Genomic DNA, 19,636 nt, shown 5'->3' on the forward strand with positions numbered 1-19,636 from the left:
AATTTTATCAAAATCATTTGGAAGGTAAGATAAAAGTGATTGCCGGGCCGCAACAAATCACTGACTTACATTAAATAAAGAAATTACATCGTACCGGGAAATTCTGAGAAGTGGTGGTATGCAAGAAAATCTGCATGTACTCTGTAGAGTAAATTATAGAAGTGCAGGTACTACGTACCGGAGAGTACCGCCCACTTCAAGCACTGCTCTTATTAAAGCAACAAGAGAAAGAAATTCGACCAACTGGAGTATCAACATGACCTATTGACAGTAAAGGAAGTTGAGAAAAACATTCCAAAAAAAAGCATTTTAATCCCAGGGACAAGGGGAGACCAGGGATAATTGTTCTCAGTTTTGCTTGTTTTATTCACAAAAATGTAGCCTATAGCTGTATAATTTTGCCTCAAACATCTTTGACATGTCATCTGTATCCGTTACATTTTTAACTTAATCGAATCAGATTAAACTAAAAGAACACGAAGATAGGCTACATTCATATCACATAACATGCTGTATAAGTGTACAGGGTTTGTGAATGATAACTGTAATAGTAAACAAAAAAGCTCTATAATGTGAAGAAAACATCCTCATATACTAGACAAATCCTCAGATTATGAGGCAACTTTATTTGTAACATTTACACCACCTGTAAACAAAGCAATCAAGACTATTCTTGTTATAATTTTTTGTAAATTAATTTACACTTAAAGCCACCAACCTTTTTAATTGCATAACAACATAAAAAATATAGGCGAACAGTAGTTCGAAATCTCACATTTAATGTAATATTTAATTAACTATTTACAGTTATGGTAAGTGTATGCTGGGTTAAGCTCTAAGCACAAAAAAAATAAAAATAATAGAACAAAAAGCAAAACAACAGATGTGTTGTGATATTAAATGTACATAGATGCGAAATAATGTGACTATCAATGCTGTGATAAAATATGATTTATGGATGCGCAAATACAGTATTGATTAGGCCTACTACACTATCTCGGGTAGTAACTCTATACAATTTTTGTAAAACAAAAAAACGTGGTGTATATTTTGAATGTATATTTTGGCAAAACATTTTTATGTTACATTACTCATAACAAACAAATTGAGGAATACTGAAGGCTTGGGGGCATAACTAAAATAAATAAATAAATAAATAAAAGATTGTGAGGTAGAGGGGGTGGAATGAGGTCCCGGGTCGCTAACGATCTGAGGTATGAATTTAAGGGATAAAACAGGTCACAAGCTTTTTTTGAATATTAAGAGATAGTATAACTGCAATCACTACAATTTGCATGCATCCACTCCGCACTGTGGGTTGTGCAGCTTCATCGCTCTTTGAGAGATGTTGATAGCTGACAGCTAAATAAAACTGTCTAAGAAGTAGACTAAGGGGTAATTTTGCGTGCAGATGTGAAGAACATTAATCGGCTATTTCTAAAACAGACAACTTATATTTCTCTGCCACACGTAGGTTGCCGTACATGCCTATGCAGAAGAAAGTCTAGACCCTGCCTACGGTTTGTGTCACAGACACTCCTTAAGTCTGGTTGTTTGATGAAAGATGATATGGCGATCGAACACTTTGAGAATCCGTACAACTGTAATAGTGATGGACTTTTATTCTGTTACAAGGCTTTGAGGAAGAACTGATGATGGCGCGGGTTGATCATTCAGTGGAAAGGCGTGTTTCATCCCACCCACATGTGCAAATCAAATATTCAAGCTGTTTATCCATTTTCTACCCACGAACCCCCCCCCCCCCCCCCAAAAAGGAAGATCAAGCGGAATTTTTGTTTTCTCATTAATGCTTATTTATTTTCAAAATGACAATTCAACTTGTCTTTCTCGCCTCTGTCACAGTGCTGCGGCTACACTAAAACGAATTTCCCGCGAAAAATATAAAGGCGAGCTCACTAGCACACTCTCTACCAAACTTGACTACTTCCAAAGAGGGTTTTATCAGCTGTGTGTGGAATACTTTCAAGAAGGAGGGCGGGTAATATTTTCTCAGCACTTTCGGCTTTAGGCAGTTTCCTATGGGGCACAATACATCTGTGCATTCTTAACATCTAAACAGAGGTTTATGGAGATATTTGTATAGGGACACGACACTGGACTGCTAGGTTCTTATACGATAACAATAGGTTTGTGTGTTCTATCAAGGGTTCAATATTGTACCCAGGTAATACTACAATATCAGGTTTGCTATCAAGTCAGCAATCCAAATTACAAACTGATCCAATAAGTCGTATCTAAAATAGTTCGCCAGGCGTTCGATTGTGGAAGCTGATGATACATTGTAGCACCGTTTTCTACGCGCACACATTCGCTCGTTTATGTCACGAATTCCATCCGGTCTGTAAAACGAACTGAACTGCCGGCTTGTTGATGTTAACTGCTACTTTGTTGAGGGGACAAACCGGTCTCGGCTGCTCTCCCTTTGTTTGGGGCCAGGACTCGGCTGAATCCATCGGAGTTCCGTTTCAAACATCTGACTCGACCACTAACACTATTTCAGGATGGCTCCACACAAGCACGGTTCGAGTGGAAATGGATTTTATGGCAGCAGCAGCAGCACGGGTAAAGCGGCTAATGGAGGAGCGCACGTATCGTCCGGTATTGTGATGACTTCAGTGAAGCGACCCAACATGGAACAGATCCAAGCCGACCACGAACTCTTCTTGCAGGCGTTTGAGAGTAAGTTGCAGCGGGTTTGCCGTGTTTATTGACGTTTAATAGCGTGTAATCCATATTTCGGCCATCTTTCCTTGTTTGTTGTGCGAACGTTTTTAAGAGGGGGATTCGAACAGGCGGTTTAGCAGGTTGCTAACATTGTCGCACCAACTTGTGGTCACGTACCTTTGTATTGAGTTAAACCACTGGCCTGTGTGTTAGTAAGGAAAAATCTCCCCAAAGCCGCCTTGCTCTCCTGCTTTGTAAACACAATAAAACTTGTTGGTTTTCATGTACATTTAAAAGTATCCAATTGTCTGACCACCCACACTACTAGCTTGGTTGCTAAACACCAACACTGACCAGCAGAATGTGTCCAGTAGCTCACAAAATGAAGAAATATGTCTTCTAATATGTGATATCTGACCTATGTCATAGTTTTTTGTCATAATAACTAAGAATACTCTTATTACTTGCCCAGGCCACATCCTACGTGAAAATTAGACACGTGCATCAAAAGATGGCACGTGCTTTATGTCTCTTCTGATATTAACATGCCAGTGGTGTTTGACTTATTGTCATAGATTTACAAGTGTTGTAAATAATGACGAACAACACAAAAGCCATTAAGTTTCTCTGCTGTAGCTATTGGCGGCACGACAAGTTGTCTTACTAGCTGCCACCTTGGTTCCTGTAGAAGAGTGTGATTTTGTGAGACAATGGGGTTAGATTTATTGAGACTGGATAAACATGCTTAGCGTGAGAGAGGTAGACGGATATATCGGTTTTACAGATTAATCGGGGCAGATAGTTGTTTTTGGAGCTTTCGGTTATCAGTAAAATCTATGGCGATAGTTGCAGATTGTTTATTTATTTATTTATTATTATTATTGGTCAACCGATATGTTTTTTTTATTTATTTATTTTTTTTTATGGCCAGTGCCGATAACCAGAGAGCAGGGTGGCCGATTGGGCGATACAATGCCGATATATACAAAATGTAATATAGTAAATAGCATAAGCATAAAAGTCCTACAAAAAATAATACACTCTTATTATTTAGCACTATATTTACTAAATTTCACACAAAACTTTATCTTTGTAAAAAAAGAATATTGTATTTTAAATGGTAGATAGCAGTTTCTTCTGATTTCTGTTTATTCAGCAAATTTTAGTTTATTTGCACATGAAGAAATTGTTAATATATTAGGAAGTAACAAATACACACACTAGTCCACCTTAGCAATCGCATAAAAAAATCAACCCAATTGTACATGCAGTGCATAGTGAATAAGACATTTCCTTAAAGCACACGTGAAGTGCTTTTGCTTTGAAGTTGCGCTCGTGTGGATCCAGTGTGAGCAGCAATCTCCTGACAGTTCAAATGACCTGGATCACCTGCTTGGATTGTCACGGATTGACCGTCATGATTTGTGAATCAGAGGAACGTTTGATCCTGATCTTTTGATTCTGGCTGATAGAAGACATGCTTCAGAGGAAGATATTAGATGAGCGCTTGATGGGAAGAAAATGCTGGATTTTCGTGAGGTTCGTGAATGACATCTGTTTAAACGAGATATTTGCAAATGGTATATAATAGAAGTTTTATTGATATTTGTCTTTTATCATTAGAAAAGAAAGTTAAACGTGACAGGGAACTGCTGAGGAGAGGCTGATAGTATATGTGCTTTAGAGGTAAATAAATGAGAGCTCCACAGGATACTTTGTGAGGTTTGTTTATTACATCTGTTTAAACGAGATATGCGCATATTTGCAGAAGGTATATTAAATTAGTTTTATTTATATTTGCCTTTTTATCATTGGACAAGACAGTTAAAAGTTACAGGGAACTTGATGAGAGAGAGGGAGTATGAAACAGGCGAGCACTTTAACATAATGAGCTCAAACACGTGTGCCGTGAGACTTGTTGCACTTCGGTCTATTATTATAGTAACATAAAACGAACTGTGGTTGGTCATTTACATGTCTCGGTTGCTTCACATGCAAGCAGGCGATTTTCGGCACCCTCAAGAAACAAATCTGCCAAAGGGGAAAATTTATCGATCGATGCCTATAATTAAAGTCAGAATATCAGCTCATTTATCGGCCTCTGCGATATATTGGTCGACCACTAATTATTGTTCCTCAGTCATAAACCTGATGTGGTAAAATATATATACAAAACTCTTCATCTGGTGAATATATATATATATATATATATATATATATATATATATATGGCTAAAAAAGCTTCATTAGTTCAGTAATTACATATTCACCTTATTCAACCCCGCCCATTTTCTGTGCTCCGCTCTTTCGAATTTTGTCATCTAACTTCCTGTTTGTATTAAAGCTACTGAGAAGAGTTGATCAAAATGGATTACATGTGGGAGCACAAAGTATTTTTTCCCTAAGAATTGATGGTGTGAGTCTACACAACCCCTTTACTACATGAAAATGCTATTGAGGTGTTTTTTCTGTTACTGTAAATCAGTGGTTCTCAACATTTTTTTGATTAACGCCCACTACTTCATTCCCTTACCCCAGCACCCACCTTTGTTGTGCGAGGAAAAAAAACAAAAAAAAACATGAAACTCAAAACTCAATGTTTGTGTTATTTGCTTAATTTGCTCAATGCAACTTCGATGCATTGCATAATTTTAAAGTTTTTTTTTTTAAATAAATTTAGCAGGCTTAATCCCATGGCCAGAGTGTCCACCGGTGGACTTGTCTCGTATACTTCCAATATTTGCAGAGGTACCAGACAGGGATGCCCACTTTCCCCTCTTATGTTTAATTTTATCAATAGAACTCCTGGCGCAGTTCATAAGACTGAGCAAGCTCATCACCCCAATTCAGTTAGGCTCATCTGTTCACTCTATATTTTTACATGCAGACAATGCTTTATTTTTATCTGACCTGCAATGCTCTTTCCCTAATGCTCTCAAAATCATAGACGAATTTGGCATGCTATTCGGATTTAAAATTAATCGCTCTAAATCTGTTTTGATGCCTCTCAATTCAGGTGGCTCTAATTTCTATTTCCCTAATAATATACAGATATCAACGGAAGTAAAATACCTGGGGATTGAGCTGAGACCCTCTCTACCCCTCATTTCAAAAGTTAATTATATGTAAATTATTTTAATAATCTGAGTCTGATATTCAGAGACGGATACTTTTACCTTCATTCTCACCCAAATGTCAAAAATAAAAATGAAAATCTTGCCCTGAATGAACTTTATTAGCTCTATGCTACCACTCCCCCCACCAGTGAATTATTGGAAAAGGCTAGATTCTTTATTGATAAAATATATATGGAATGGAAAACATCCCCGCATTACGTGGTCTACCCTTCAACATAGTAAAATGAAAGGCGGATGGGGCTGCCCTAATTTTAAATGGTACCATTGGTCCTTCATTCGTCACTCAGTTGTGAAATGTTTGATCCTCGTTCACAGCCTTCATGGAAATGAATAGAAAAAGAGCTGATTTCTCCAATTCGTTTACAAGAGTTTTTATTTTCTGGCCTTTCTTATAGGAAGTGCTCATTACATTATGGGCCTATACTATCCTACACAATCCAGATATTTAAAAATATAGAAGCGTCTTTTTTAATTAAAATTATATGGCACACTTATGCGCTTATATGGCACAACTCGAATTTACTTAACAGCAGACAGCCCTTTGTGCAACCCTCTTGAGCTGTAAAGAGTATTATGACTTTAAATGATGTAAAAGGAGAGGAAACAATTCTTGATTTCCAAGAATGACTTATTCTTGCAATATTTATTTCTTTATTTCAAACTATGTGCAGCTTTAAAGGCCCGCAAGATACCTTGGGGTACAAATCTTCAAACACATCCGGTATTGAAATGGATTCTTAATGCGCCAAGCAAGGGAACTGTTTCTTATCTCTACTGTTGTTTCACTGACCATAACTCAGATGGCTTCCCAAAGGCAAACATATGGTTATCGGATCTGACTTCTCCCAATAGAGCTACTGACTGGTAAGCAGTATGGGATGCATCTATGAATCCAAACCATCAGTTTATCCATTTAAAAATTATCCACAGAGCATATTTAACCACACGAATACGACATGTTATGGGCTTATCACCCCACCCTTACTGTAATTTTTGTGGGCCTGGGAACCTGGGCACATTGATGCACGTGCTTTGGGACTGTCCAGATGTACAAAAATTTTGGGATATGATGACAGATGTTTTGTATAATGTCATAAGGATAAGTTTTCCTAAAGATCCTGCTCTTTTATTGTCGAATCATAACTCAGCAGAGAAGGACCTGAAACTTTGGCTAGCTGGCTTGACTGTTACAGAGAAGATATTAGTCCAACATTGGAACCACCTCATGACCTCTCAACCAAACATTGGTTGTATTCTTTCCTTGAGATATTGTATCTAGAACTGTCATCTGTGCAGTCTTTCAATGAAAAACCTGATACCATGTCTATGTGGAAGAACTCAACTATATTTAAGGATCTTTTGGACTGATCTAAATTCCCCCCCCCTCCCCCTCTCTTGGTGTTGGATCCTGATGTGCAGTGGGGGTGGAGGGTGGGGTGAATTAACTTGTCTGATAAGTTGTTTCTCAAGTGTTTTGTATGTGTGCAGAAAAATAAAAACATTGAATTACAAAAAAAAAAAATGAAAATGCGAAGACAGAAACTAATAATAAAGGTGATTTTGTTAATATATTTTACATTTGCCTTTTCAAAAATGTTAATTTATTCAATAATTATTTATGGTAGTTTGACAGTGGTATTTAAAAAAAAATAAAAAAAATAAAATTTTATCCCCTATTCTCCCAATTTTGAATGCCCAATTCCCACTACTTAGTAGGTCCTCGTTGGTGGCGCGGTTACTCACCTCAGTCCGGGTGGCGGAGGACAAGTCTCAGTTGCCTCCGCTTCTGAGACAGTCAATCTGCGCATCTTATCATGTGGCTCATTGTGCATGACACCGCGGAGACTCCCAGCATGTGGAGCCTCATGCTACTCTCTGCGATCCACGCACAACTTACCTTATGGCCCATTGAAAGCGAGAACCACTAAACGCGACCACAAGGAGGTTACCCCATGTGACTCTACCCTCCCTAGCAACCGGGCCAATTTGGTTGCTTGGGAGACATGGCTGGATTCACTCAGCACACCCTGGATTTGAACTCACGACTACAGGGGTGGTAGTCAGCTTCAATACTCTCTGAGCTACCCAGGCCTAACAGTGGTATTTGTAACAAGACCATAGTAAACACATGGAAGCATGGATCTTCATTACCAATGGTAAGATGTAACATGATTTCTATAAAAAAAAAAAAAAAACTATGGCATTTTTGTAATAATAAACAATAGACCTACTCTAAACACATGAAAAAACAATAAATACAAAATATAAATATAAGTTGTAACAAAAATTAATTATATTCCCTCACTCCCCTAATGTAGTCTATGATAAATTTAATAATTAGAGCTGAAGTAGTGTAATAGAGCTGAAGTAGTGATATGATAATATTTATTATCAATCTATTTCTGCCTAAAGTACAGTTAGTGTTACTATAGTAAATTCAAGGGTGGTGATGTAGAATTCTGTGCCGAATTCAAATGGTTTCCGCTTCTCGCGCCTTGTTTCTCACAGAGCTGTGAGTTTAAGAGCTTTTCACTCGCGCTGCTCTGTCCATTGAGACGTATCCATCTACAGAGTCATACAGGTGCATTAGCCAAGGTTGTGCCTCCATCTGTGTATTTGATGCTGCTAAACCAGATACTTCAGATGTGTTGCTAGACTTAGGTACAAATGCACAACCCATATAATTGAGAACCAACTGATAAACTCCAAGTCTAGATAAATGTTTTAATGCAAAGATGAACTCGACGATAGATTTGATTATTATGACTGAAATGCCCCCCATTTGTAACCTAACGACCCCCTCTTTACTAATTTGCTCTTGGCGTCACCTGGCATCCTTTGAATGCCCCCTGGGGGATGGTACCGCCCCCGTTGAGAACTCCTGGGTAAATGTTTGTTTTTTCCGACACCAGTGGTGGTAAATTGGACCTGGCAGATCACATTCAGACAGCTATGACACACTACTCTTTTGCATGATAAAAGCGTTTAATTGTTATACGTGTAATTCTGCTTAATTTGTAGGTGTCAACTTGTGAATAATTTGTGCTAAAATGAGTAGTTGACATGAAATTTGAAACAGGACAGCTCCTATTATTTTACATGCAATTTCATGACATTAAAGGAATTTTTTATTACTTTTTAAAATGATTTGTTCACCCCACTTTTTTAAGAGGCTTAAATGTGATTGAAATAGTTGTAAATGCAATATAAAATAAAACTTACTCTTTTATATATGTGTGTGTATAAAAATATAGTCTCACCCTGTCCCGGATTTACCAAAAAAAAAAAAAAACACATCTGCTCACCTTAACTATAAAACAATGGGTAAATGACATGAGAAGATGGTCAGAAGTGTCGTACAGAGATATTTTTAATGAGTTTGTGTTGTCTCTTGGAGTTTCATGAGCACAGAGGCATATCAGTACGTCCAGAGTGTGAAGGTAGGATCTTGTGTATATATGAATGAAGTACTCTTGTTTTAAAATCTTCCCGCTCTACTTCCAGTTCTTATGATATCCCCTGAAAACGTTCAAATACTCGTGATAACTTTTGGCAACTCTATAACCTGTAAATCCATTTTGCTAGCTAATTACACTTTGACATCAACACCATAGAAATCTATATAGAAACAGCTATGACGAAAGATCAGAGACAAAATTTTCAAGATGGCTGCACGCTAGTTTCTCTGGCACATAAGGTTAATATTCGGATTTTGGTTGCACATTTAACTGCTTTTGTGACTATTCAATTTGGAGCCTCAGTTTCTGTGCCCGTCGTGGTAAGGAAAGTCTAAGTTTTTTTTTTGTTTTTTTTATCTCCTAGAAATCAATATAAAAAAAAGTTCTGCCGATTCATCTGTTATCGGCCTTTTCCACCACCTTAATTATCGGTATCGGCAAAATCCACTATTGGTCGACTTCTAGTATGATCAATATAGGGTTTTCTCTGTAATTTGCATGACCCAAGTCTCATTCTGGAAACATCTGTGCACTTAAGGGTTTTTTAATGTCTCTGAACATTTCTTCACAGAACCAACACAAATATACAGATTTCTTCGGACAAGGAATCTTATAGCAGTAAGTAATCCTAGATCAATAAGAAATGATTTGACACTCCTTTAGATATGAACATTAAGTGGAAACTTAATGAAGACAAGCAAACTGTACACAGTTGCCATAATAATAGACTAACAGTTTTTTTTTATCATCCCTTTTCCTTCTATCAGCCAATCTTCCTGCACAGAAGTCTTACATACATGTCTCACAGAAACTCAAGAACAAGTACAAAAAGGTAAAAAGATTTTTGCTCCTAAAAATAGCTAAGTATCTTATTTTTTTTAAATCTCTTTGTCCTTGTACGGGTCTCACATGGAGTACAGATTGCATGATGACATAAGCATTGCAATTGAAAGGAATGTTCTTCAGTTGTAGAATAAGGGTTTCATATCTTAATGTATGACAGAGTTGTGTATCTGAATGCACTATGCAATGATTTAATGTTTGTTTGCATGTGTTATTTCAGAAAGAACTTCAATGTGAATGATCTGCTGTTTAAAGTAGAGAAGTCAAAAGTGGATCAGGAATCCCACAAGTAAGATGCGCTTGATTTAAAAATAAATAAATAAATAAAATGTTATTCACTCTTTGGCAAAGTATGAATGATTGAGTCAAATACATGCAGAGATTTTTTTGTTTGTTTCTCCAACCACAGTATGGCTTCAAACCTGCAGCTTACATTCACTGGATTCTTCCATAAAACTGGTAGGCAAACAGTTAACATTTTCAAGCCTTTGGCTTTTACCTATTCTCAGTCATCACTAATAATACCAGTTGATCAGTTCGTGATTTTGATTTTCTTTTCAATGTATCAGAGAAGCAATTGCAAAACTCAGAGAATGAAGAAAACTCAGTGTCTGTAGAAGTGCTACTTGTCAAAGTCTGCCACAAGAAGAGAAAGGTAAAACTTTGTCCTCGATGTGTAACTTAAATTAAACTGATCCCCTCAAAGACAAACTACCAAAACATCACTTTTCCTTTTCTTTACTACTGTACAATACATGTGAGCTATTAGCCATCCATTAACATTGAAGTCAAATGTATCAACTAAGTAATGAAGCTTGTGTCTTTGAGAAATTTTTTATGTGCCCACTTGTCCTCATCATTTGTATGATAGAATTTGTTGTACTGAAGGTTAATCTGTTTTCATACTGGCCAGTTACCACATAGTTAAAGGGATAGTTCACCCAAAAATGAAAATTCTCATCATTTACTCACTCTCACGCCATCCCAGATGTGACACTTTTTTTTTATTTTATTTATTTATTTTTTTTCTTCTGCTGAACACAAATGAAGATTTTAGAAGAATATCTCAGCTCTGTTGGTCCATACAATGTATGTGAGTGGGGATCTTTGAAGATCCAAAAACCACATAAAGGCAGCACAAAAGTCATCATACGACTCCAGTGGTTTAATCCATGTCCTCAGAAGCGATATGATTGGTTTCAGGTGAGAACAGACCAAAATATAACTCCTTTTTCACTGCACATCTTGCTATTGCAGTCTCTAGATATGATCATGATTTCAAGATTGATTACGCTTCCTAGTGCTTGACGCATGAGCAGAGCACTAGACAGTGCTAGGAAATGTAATCAAGCATGAAATTACGATCGCCAAGCAGACTGCTGATGTTGAGTTTTATAGTGAAAAAGGAGTTATATTTTGGTCTGTTCTCACCCAATGATCATGGCTGCATTTCAGCTTTCGATGCTTTTGGGAAATGCGGCCCATGTCATTTCAGAAGACATTTAACCACTGGAGTCGTATGGATTACTTTTGTACTCCCTTTATGTGCTTTTTGGAGCTTCAAAAATTTGGTCACTATTCACTTGCATTGAATGTACCTACAGTGCTGCAATATTCTTCTAAAAATCTTTGTGTTCTGCAGATGAAAGAAAGTCATACACATCTGGGATGGCATGAGGGTGAGTAAATAATGATGATGATTTTTGTTTTGAGTGAACTATCCCTTTAATGTTTTATACTCTGTATTTTATTATTTCTGATTGTTTTAGGATGTGAGTTGCCCAGTGAAGCAAGTGCCTACAGGTAAAAAGCAGGTGCCTCTGAATCCAGACAGCAGTCAGACCAAGCTGGGAGCTTTTCCCACACTGGTAGTGCCCAGCCATGAGTTTGAACCCAGTAACAGCCACATGGTGAAGTCCTACTCCCTTCTGTTCAGAGTGTCTCGTCCAGGGGGAGGAGAGCTCAATGGTGTGACCAACAGAGATACCAGTAGGAGCTTCCACTTTTGATTGGCTCTTTTTGAAGCTTCAAAATGGCATTTGATGATAGAATGTTATTAACTTCAAGAAGTTCAGATTTTATTGTGGCCTTTTCACAAGAAGGAATTCAGATAGATTTTTTTTTTTCTGTTTGTTTCTTAGATGTTATTGAAGAGTTGTCCAGCAGAAAGAAGAGATATGCTTCTCATCCGGATGATGGAGAAACTACATTTGTGGCACAGATGACAGTTTTTGATAAAAACAGGTTAACTCTTAATTTTTGTGCCATCATACATTTTTATGTTAATAATATTACTGACTGTTGGTCAGTGTTGGAATGTATACTTTGGTCATTCTGGTTTGGTTTGTAAAGGATTTTGTGTTCTTTAACAGACGTCTCCAGCTTTTGGATGGTGAGTATGAAGTCTCTATGCAGGAGATGGAGGAGAGTCCTGTAGGCAAGAAAAGGGCAACATGGGAAACCATTCTAGATGGGAAGGTCAGTTGCAGGCAGAGTTCATAAAAAATTTATGCATGTGGCTATATGAGATTGCTGTCGGTCATTAGAATTTTAAACATTAATTTTGGCCTTTCATATGGTATCTTTGTCCTGTGTTTCAGTGGCTACCACCCTTCAAAACCTTTTCTCAGGGACCCACATTGCAGTTCACTTTACGATGGACCAATGACACAGCAGACAGAGGAACGGCACCAGTAGCCAAACCACTTGCCACACGCAACTCTGAATCCAGCACAGTGGACAGCAAGCCAAGCAATGTTAAGCCTCCACATGCAGTAGGTAAGAGCATGTAGCTTATGCAGACTGTTGTATCACGAAATGAGGTTTATAACTCATATTTACATATTTAACTGAAGATACTGGTTAAGATGTTTGACTGGTTGCAGCTGTTAATGATTCAGTTGGCGCTGATCAGCCAGTAAGAAGAGAACACAGTTATGTTGAACCTCGTCAGAAACTATGTGTCTATTATCAGGTGAGTAACATGCAGTTTTAACTTTTTACATGATGATACATCAGGAGCTTTTCCTGAAGAGCTTTTAGCTTTAAAACCAGATTATATGTACAATACAGCATTTACCAGTGATCCCAGACCTTTTTGTTATATGGACTATCAAAAGGGCAGGGAGTTTCCTGTGATTCTCTGCCCCTGTCCACTGTAGATTTCTGTGCTGTTTTTGGCCTTTGTACGGTATGATATCGCTATGAGAGCGCCTCCTGAAGACCTGCAGTGACATTTCACTCTGACCTTTTCTTTGGCTGGCTGCTGTGTGGTCATCATCTGCTGTGTTCATCCCCTTTTGTAGTTCCTGTACAACAAAAACACACGGCAACAGACAGAGGCCAGAGATGACCTGCACTGTCCCTGGTGCACGCTGAACTGCCGTAAGCTCTACAGCCTCCTCAAGCACCTCAAACTCTCGCATAGTCGCTTCATCTTCAACTACGTGGTGAGGAACATCATCTCAAGTTTCATGAAACTGCTACTAAATGCTACAGTCACAGTGCCAATACATCATTACGTAGTCATAGGCAAAATTAACAGATTTGTTGTGACATGCCTAAAACCCCCTTTACCATGGTAAAATCACTGTAATGCACTTGAGTATTTTATTGGTTTTATAAAATGGCAGCAACAGCTGTATCTGTTTTTATTAAAAATGTTATATATATATATATATATAATGTACTTTTTGTTGGGGGGGGGGGGGGGCAATATTTTATTTTATACTAGAGCTGCAGCAATACTACTCAGTAGTACTCGTTTCGGGCTGATACTAGGGGATACATACTTACACTTTGTATCAGTGTCATCATTTCATATTTCCAATTACGAGTACATTAAAGGGATAGTTCACCCAAAAATGGAAAAATGTCTAATCATTTACTCGCCCTCATGCAATCCAAGATGTGACTGACTTTCTTATGCTGAACACAAAGATTTTTAGGAGAATATTTCAGCTCTGTAGGTCCATACAATGCAAGTAAGTGGTGGCCAGAACTTTGAAGCACCAAAAAGCACATAAAGGCAGCATAAAAGTAATCCACATGACTCCAGTGGTTAAATCCATATCTTATGAAGTGATATGATAGGTGTGAGTGAGAAACAGATATTTAAATCCTTTTTTACTACAAATGTCCACTTTCACTTCTACTTTCTTCTTTTGTTTTTTGGTGATTGGTATTCTTCGTGCATATCACCACCTACTGGTTGGGGCTGGACAAAAGTGGTGATTAATAGTAAAAAATGACTTGAATACTGATCTGTTTCTCACCCACATTAAAGCCCAAAGTATACTTTGATTTTGACTCGAACACTCAGCGTCCACATACAGTTAAAAGTATATGCGTATAGCTTGTCAAATTATGCTCCATTTGACGGTGCGAGCATACACGGGCGGTTGGCGCATGCTCGTGAGACACTGGACAATTTATCTTTATATTCTTTAAGATTTGAGTTATATAAACGCAGACATCTACTGACCTAACACTCGCGCTCTTGTCTTGCACATCTACTGTTGTTGTTTTCATCTTCGTCTCCTGTTATTTACCAGCGATTACATCTTCTAGCATTTCTTTGTGACAGCAATGGCTCAAATGTGAGTACTGCCACCTTGTGGATCCACTAATCCGTGCAAGTAATTCCAGGCACATTCTGAACGTTCAAAGACACGCGGTTAGAAAAATCGGGCTGCATGCGTTCAGTGCTTGAGCACTCTGCTGATGATGAGATTTGCGTCACACGCCCTGGAGCGTTCAGGTCTGAACGAAGTATAATTAAGGCTTTATCATATTGCTTCTGAAGACATGGATTAAAACACTAGAGTCTTATGGATTACTTTTATGCTGCCTGTATGTGCTTTTTGGGGCTTCAAAGTTCTGGTCACCATTCACTTGCATTGTGAGGACCTACAGAGCTTAAATATTTTTCTAAAAATCTTCATTTGTGTTCTGCAGAAGAAAGTCAAACACATTTGGGATGACATGAGGGTGAGTAAATGATGAGAGAATTTTCATTTTTGGGTGAACTATTCCTTTAACATAATGATAAACATGTTTGTTTTAAACGATCTAAATCTAAAATGTTAGTTTTATTTTACCCATCTTTACCTGAAATAAATGCAGCTTCTCTCTCTCCATGCATGTGTGTGTGGGTGTGCGTGCGTGTGTGTGCATGTGAGAGATCACATTCCCAAGCGATTGTCAGTCATCCATAATTCTTTTTAACGGATAATTGCAAATGATTTTCGTCATTTTGAAACTACAAAAATGTAAGAACTATTTGAAACTAGCTCACGACTTTTCATTTAATTGTTCTTCATGTGATATACTGTGTGCAGCTTCTGTCTCCGCATGTGTGTGTTTGAGGAAGAGCAAAAGAGCCATTTTGTTGTCCTTAACGCCACAACTCCAAAAAGAATGTGTTGTGTTAAGAATGTGCTGAAAAAAGGGATAAGAGTGACTGTCTGTCGCTTTTACTCAGCCCAACAACACCAGAAAAAGCAATTAAAAGAACATGAGACTCTGTCAGGCCAATACAAACAGTATGCATTAAATAACACAGTTAAAGCATAAATAATGTATCATACATGTTAGCTGAGTTACTTTTAAAGATAAGCAACACCCTGGTAAAACGGTTCTTAATTGTCATTTTTAAATGCTGAAAATGCTAATATTGTCTATATCAAATACAAATAGAATGGCAAATGTACAAACATAGAACTACTCGTATCTGCCGATACCTAAACCTAGGTACTTGTATCGGTCTTCAAAAATTGGTATCAGTGCATCACTATTTTAGACTGATGGAGTTATGTTTGTCTTGGCCAGCCACACCCTAAAGGAGCCAGGATAGATGTGTCGATTAATGAATGCTATGACGGCTCTTACGTGGGGAACCCTCAGGATATCCACTGCCAGCCTGGCTTTGCCTTCAGCCGTAACGGACCAGTGAAGAGGACTGCAGTCACACATTACCTTGTCTGCAGGTCTGTGCACTCTGGAATTGAAATAAGAGTATGTATCTAGAGGTGTATTCAAATTTAAAAACCAATTCAAGGGATGTCGTTGCCTTGGCTGCATCTTACCAGAAATATTACCTGAAACGTCAGCCAATGCCACAGACCTTGTGTTTTTTTTTTTTTTTTTTTTTAATGTTCTGTTTCTGCAGGCCCAAGCGCTCAGAGCCCAACCTCTCTGAGTTCCTGGAGTCAGAGGATGGAGAACAGGAGCAGCAGCGGACTTACATCAGCGGCCACATCCGCCTTTACTTCCACAGTGACAGCTGCATGCCGCTCAGACCACAGGAAATGGAAGTGGACAGTGAGGATGAGAGGGACCCAGAGTGGCTCAGGGAGAAGACTGCTATGGTGAGGAACTTCATCATTATTGGGTCTTTAATGTTACTTTTGAATTATGGTTTGAGTTGCATTGCCGTTCAGTCACAGTGATGGATCTTTAGCGCCCCTAATTTTTTAAAACCCAAAAAATCTGTTTGTTGGCCAACCTGGAAAGTAATTAGCCATGTTTTCCCTCTGGAATTGTGTTTTTTTTTTTTTTTAGCATATGCTTTTAAGTTATGAGAAAGTCAAGGTCTACGGTTAAACACTTTCCCATGTTGTTCTACAACATATATATATTACACAAAGTCATACCTCGAACGTGAATTGAGAAACTGCAAAATGATTTTAAAACTACTATTCTAGAAATTCCCAGTTGAACCATAAACTGAACAATACTTGTGAATTTATCTTTGTCTTTTTTTACTTTTTATCTTAAAAATCACTACAATTTAGCAAATCGAGGAGTTCATGGATGTCAATGAGGGAGAGAAAGAGGTGATGAAACTGTGGAACCTGCATGTAATGAAACATGGGTACGGATCCTCACTTCTCACTCACCGTTTTCCTTGTAGTTTTCAGTTCTTTGTATTATTGAGTCTACAATTAAAGGTGCACTCTGTACATTTTTGTTTGTGACACCTAGTGGTGTGGATGCAGCATCATTCAAAATCAATAGTTTTCAGTTACAAATGCCATTGAAGAAATGAACTATTCACAGTCAGCCATGATTAATTTAATCCAAGAGTGAAAGTGTCCAATAACAAGCCGGTTACTGAGATTAAGCGAGTAGAATTCAGCTGGTCATGTGATTATAAAATGAGGGCACCCCTGCCCAATGTAGAATAAAACAGCTTTTATAAGGTTACTGATATGACTAGAGTTCTCCTCTCATGTGAGTGGTCATGATTTTATACAAATGTTTCAAAATTACAATTCATGTCTTTAGGAGTAAAACTTTATAATGGGGAAACAATTACTGAGTGCACCATCAAAACAACCTCTTCCATAAAGTGTTGTCCTTATTTGTTTTACATTACAGGAGCCTGTATATATTCCCTTTATTATCTTGCATGTAAATTGTTATTATGAGCTCTCATCCCTCAAAGAGTTTGATCACATTTCTGTCAGTAATTTGCTTATTACTTTTTGCTTGCAGATTCATAGCTGACAACCAAATGAATCACGCTTGCATGTTATTTGTGGAGCAGCACGGCACCACCATCATCGACAAGAATCTGTGCCGAAACGTTCTGCTCCATCTGGTTAGCATGCACGATTTTGGCTTAGTGACTACTGTGACCATAGATAAGGCCATGGCTTACCTGAGAGATTTGAAATGGAAAAATGATGGCCAGGAGCAACCCAAACTTCAAGATGGTGCCTGCAGTGATCCTGCCACTGATAGTGTTTCCAGCAGGGATGGGGAAGTCAGTGTATCGATCACTGAAACATCCCACCAGTGATTTGATCCATCTCAGACTCTGCATTGATTCTGATGTCGGTGGGCATCAGATGCAACCACATTCTGCATAGGCACTGGGTTAAAAGTGAAAAGAGTTAGGAAAAGGTTGTGTGGTTTAATGGGAGCCATGATCATAATCTGCAGATTGTGATTTTGGCCTGATGTCATCAGAGTTGTAAAAAGCAATTACTTGAAGATGCCATTAGTCTGCATTAGCTGGTAATTTCTAAAATCACCCTCTGTTTTTGTTTCTGTACCCACACAACCTTGTAGCTCTAGCACATTTTTAGCACTTGCTTTAGGTGCTTGTTTTTAAGAGAACTATGAAAAGATTTTTTTTTTAATATATTTTGAATATATTGAGGATTGAAATGGCTCCCACAAGCTTGCTTTTATTGTATTTTCACAGGGGTTGGTAAACTCATTCTGAAAACTTGAACCTTTTAGTTTTGCCTGTGTATTGGGTTTTTTTGTGGGTAGTTTTTCAGCATTCATTTGATACTGTGGCTTGTGCCACCCCTAGATATCAAATGTTTTTTTTTTTTTTTTTTCCTCTGCAATTCTTGTGGACCAAAGTTTTGTTGGTCTGCACTTGGTGGCTAAAGTGAAATTAACCACATCAGTTTAGCACCACACTAGAAGGCTTCACATGACTGTATCTTCGGAAGCTCGGATCGAGGAATGACTTGTCAGGATCATGGGTGCTGCAATCTACATTAACTGCATTGTTTATCAAGTTTGTCATAGCCTTAACAATTCCACTGACCTTGCAACACATATACATACAGGTACAGGGTACTAAAAACAAAGCAGGTGCGATGCCTTGCATAAATGTTTACACTTGCCTTACTCATGGAAACATGGACTTTAAAAGCAGGGTTTGAACTTCTGGTGTACTACTTGGATCCATAGCTTGTTGTGCAGATTTAGACGAGTTAAGCACAGGTTTCAATTTCATTCATGTTTGTGTAATTTCAGTGACTCTGTACTGCTCCCCACGTTGTATCCATTTACATCCAGATGCATTTAGTTTATCACCATGCATCTACTCTGCATAGTTGTTTTCTTTAAATTTACCTTGGATCCAGTTGTCTTTCATGGTGCCCATGTTTAAAAAATGCTTTCAGGCGTTTATGAGCAAACATCTTGTAACATGTATATAAGTTTAGTAATATGATGGTTGATGTCTGAAGGAAAATAATTTTAGACCAAAGTGAAATGGCTACAATGTTTCTAGTTTATTTTGAAGATTTCAACTCAGCGTATGTCCTTATAGTTTTTTGTTGTGTTGCTGTATGCATATGTTTTAAAAGAAGGTAGTCTGTTTATACATCTTTTACGGCTTTACTTTGCTATAACTGTGCACTGGTTAAAGAATTGAGATCATTTTTGGTTTACTGGAGGTCAATTACTTTATTTGAAACAGTTGTATAACTGCAATTGCATAACGCTCACAATACTTGCATACAATGTGAAACCAGCATCAATTACACAAGATGTGGTTTACTTATATATTTTTTTTTTTACATCAATTAATATATCATGAATATATGAACATTATGAAACCAGCTTGTTGAGTGTGAATAATGCTTAAACAAGTGATTGAGGTTGTTCTCTATTTAAATGTTTGTTTTTTTTGTTTGTTTTTTTTTTTTTTAAACAATGGGAACCTCACATGTGGTATTAATAACTAAAGATTTTTTTTAGTTT

At 37.7% G+C, this 19,636-nt stretch overlaps 1 protein-coding gene across 2 annotated transcripts; it reads left to right on the forward strand.

Annotated features, from left to right (window-relative positions):
- Positions 1-1,967: 1,967 nt before the first annotated feature.
- LOC127450166 (polycomb protein suz12-A-like) lies at positions 1,968-19,414 on the forward strand. 2 transcript variants are annotated; one of them, XM_051714019.1, is made up of 16 exons: positions 1,968-2,700; positions 9,852-9,898; positions 10,048-10,112; positions 10,344-10,412; positions 10,533-10,582; positions 10,693-10,778; positions 11,893-12,112; positions 12,265-12,367; positions 12,496-12,601; positions 12,724-12,901; positions 13,009-13,097; positions 13,429-13,572; positions 15,953-16,110; positions 16,293-16,491; positions 16,918-16,997; positions 17,621-19,414. In XM_051714019.1, exons 1-16 carry the CDS (start codon positions 2,523-2,525, stop codon positions 17,925-17,927), a joined length of 2,079 nt encoding a protein of 692 aa, XP_051569979.1. In that variant the 5' UTR covers positions 1,968-2,522; the 3' UTR covers positions 17,928-19,414. The 2 variants fall into 2 exon arrangements, with proteins under 2 accessions (XP_051569979.1, XP_051569980.1); XM_051714020.1 differs by lacking the exon at positions 1,968-2,700 and adding an exon at positions 2,723-4,224.
- Positions 19,415-19,636: the final 222 nt, after the last annotated feature.

Source organism: Myxocyprinus asiaticus, chromosome 13 (assembly GCF_019703515.2).
Source record: "Myxocyprinus asiaticus isolate MX2 ecotype Aquarium Trade chromosome 13, UBuf_Myxa_2, whole genome shotgun sequence".
Classification (NCBI taxonomy): Eukaryota; Metazoa; Chordata; class Actinopteri; order Cypriniformes; family Catostomidae; genus Myxocyprinus; species Myxocyprinus asiaticus.

Bases quoted from the DNA above. Each gene is read 5' to 3' on its own strand.
- LOC127450166 (XM_051714019.1), top strand. From the start codon at position 2,523: ATGGCTCCACACAAGCACGGTTCGAGTGGAAATGGATTTTATGGCAGC. The intron at 13,098-13,428 runs GTGAGTAACATG...CCCCTTTTGTAG, and splicing joins AACTATGTGTCTATTATCAG to TTCCTGTACAACAAAAACAC. The intron at 16,111-16,292 runs GTCTGTGCACTC...CTGTTTCTGCAG, and splicing joins ACACATTACCTTGTCTGCAG to GCCCAAGCGCTCAGAGCCCA.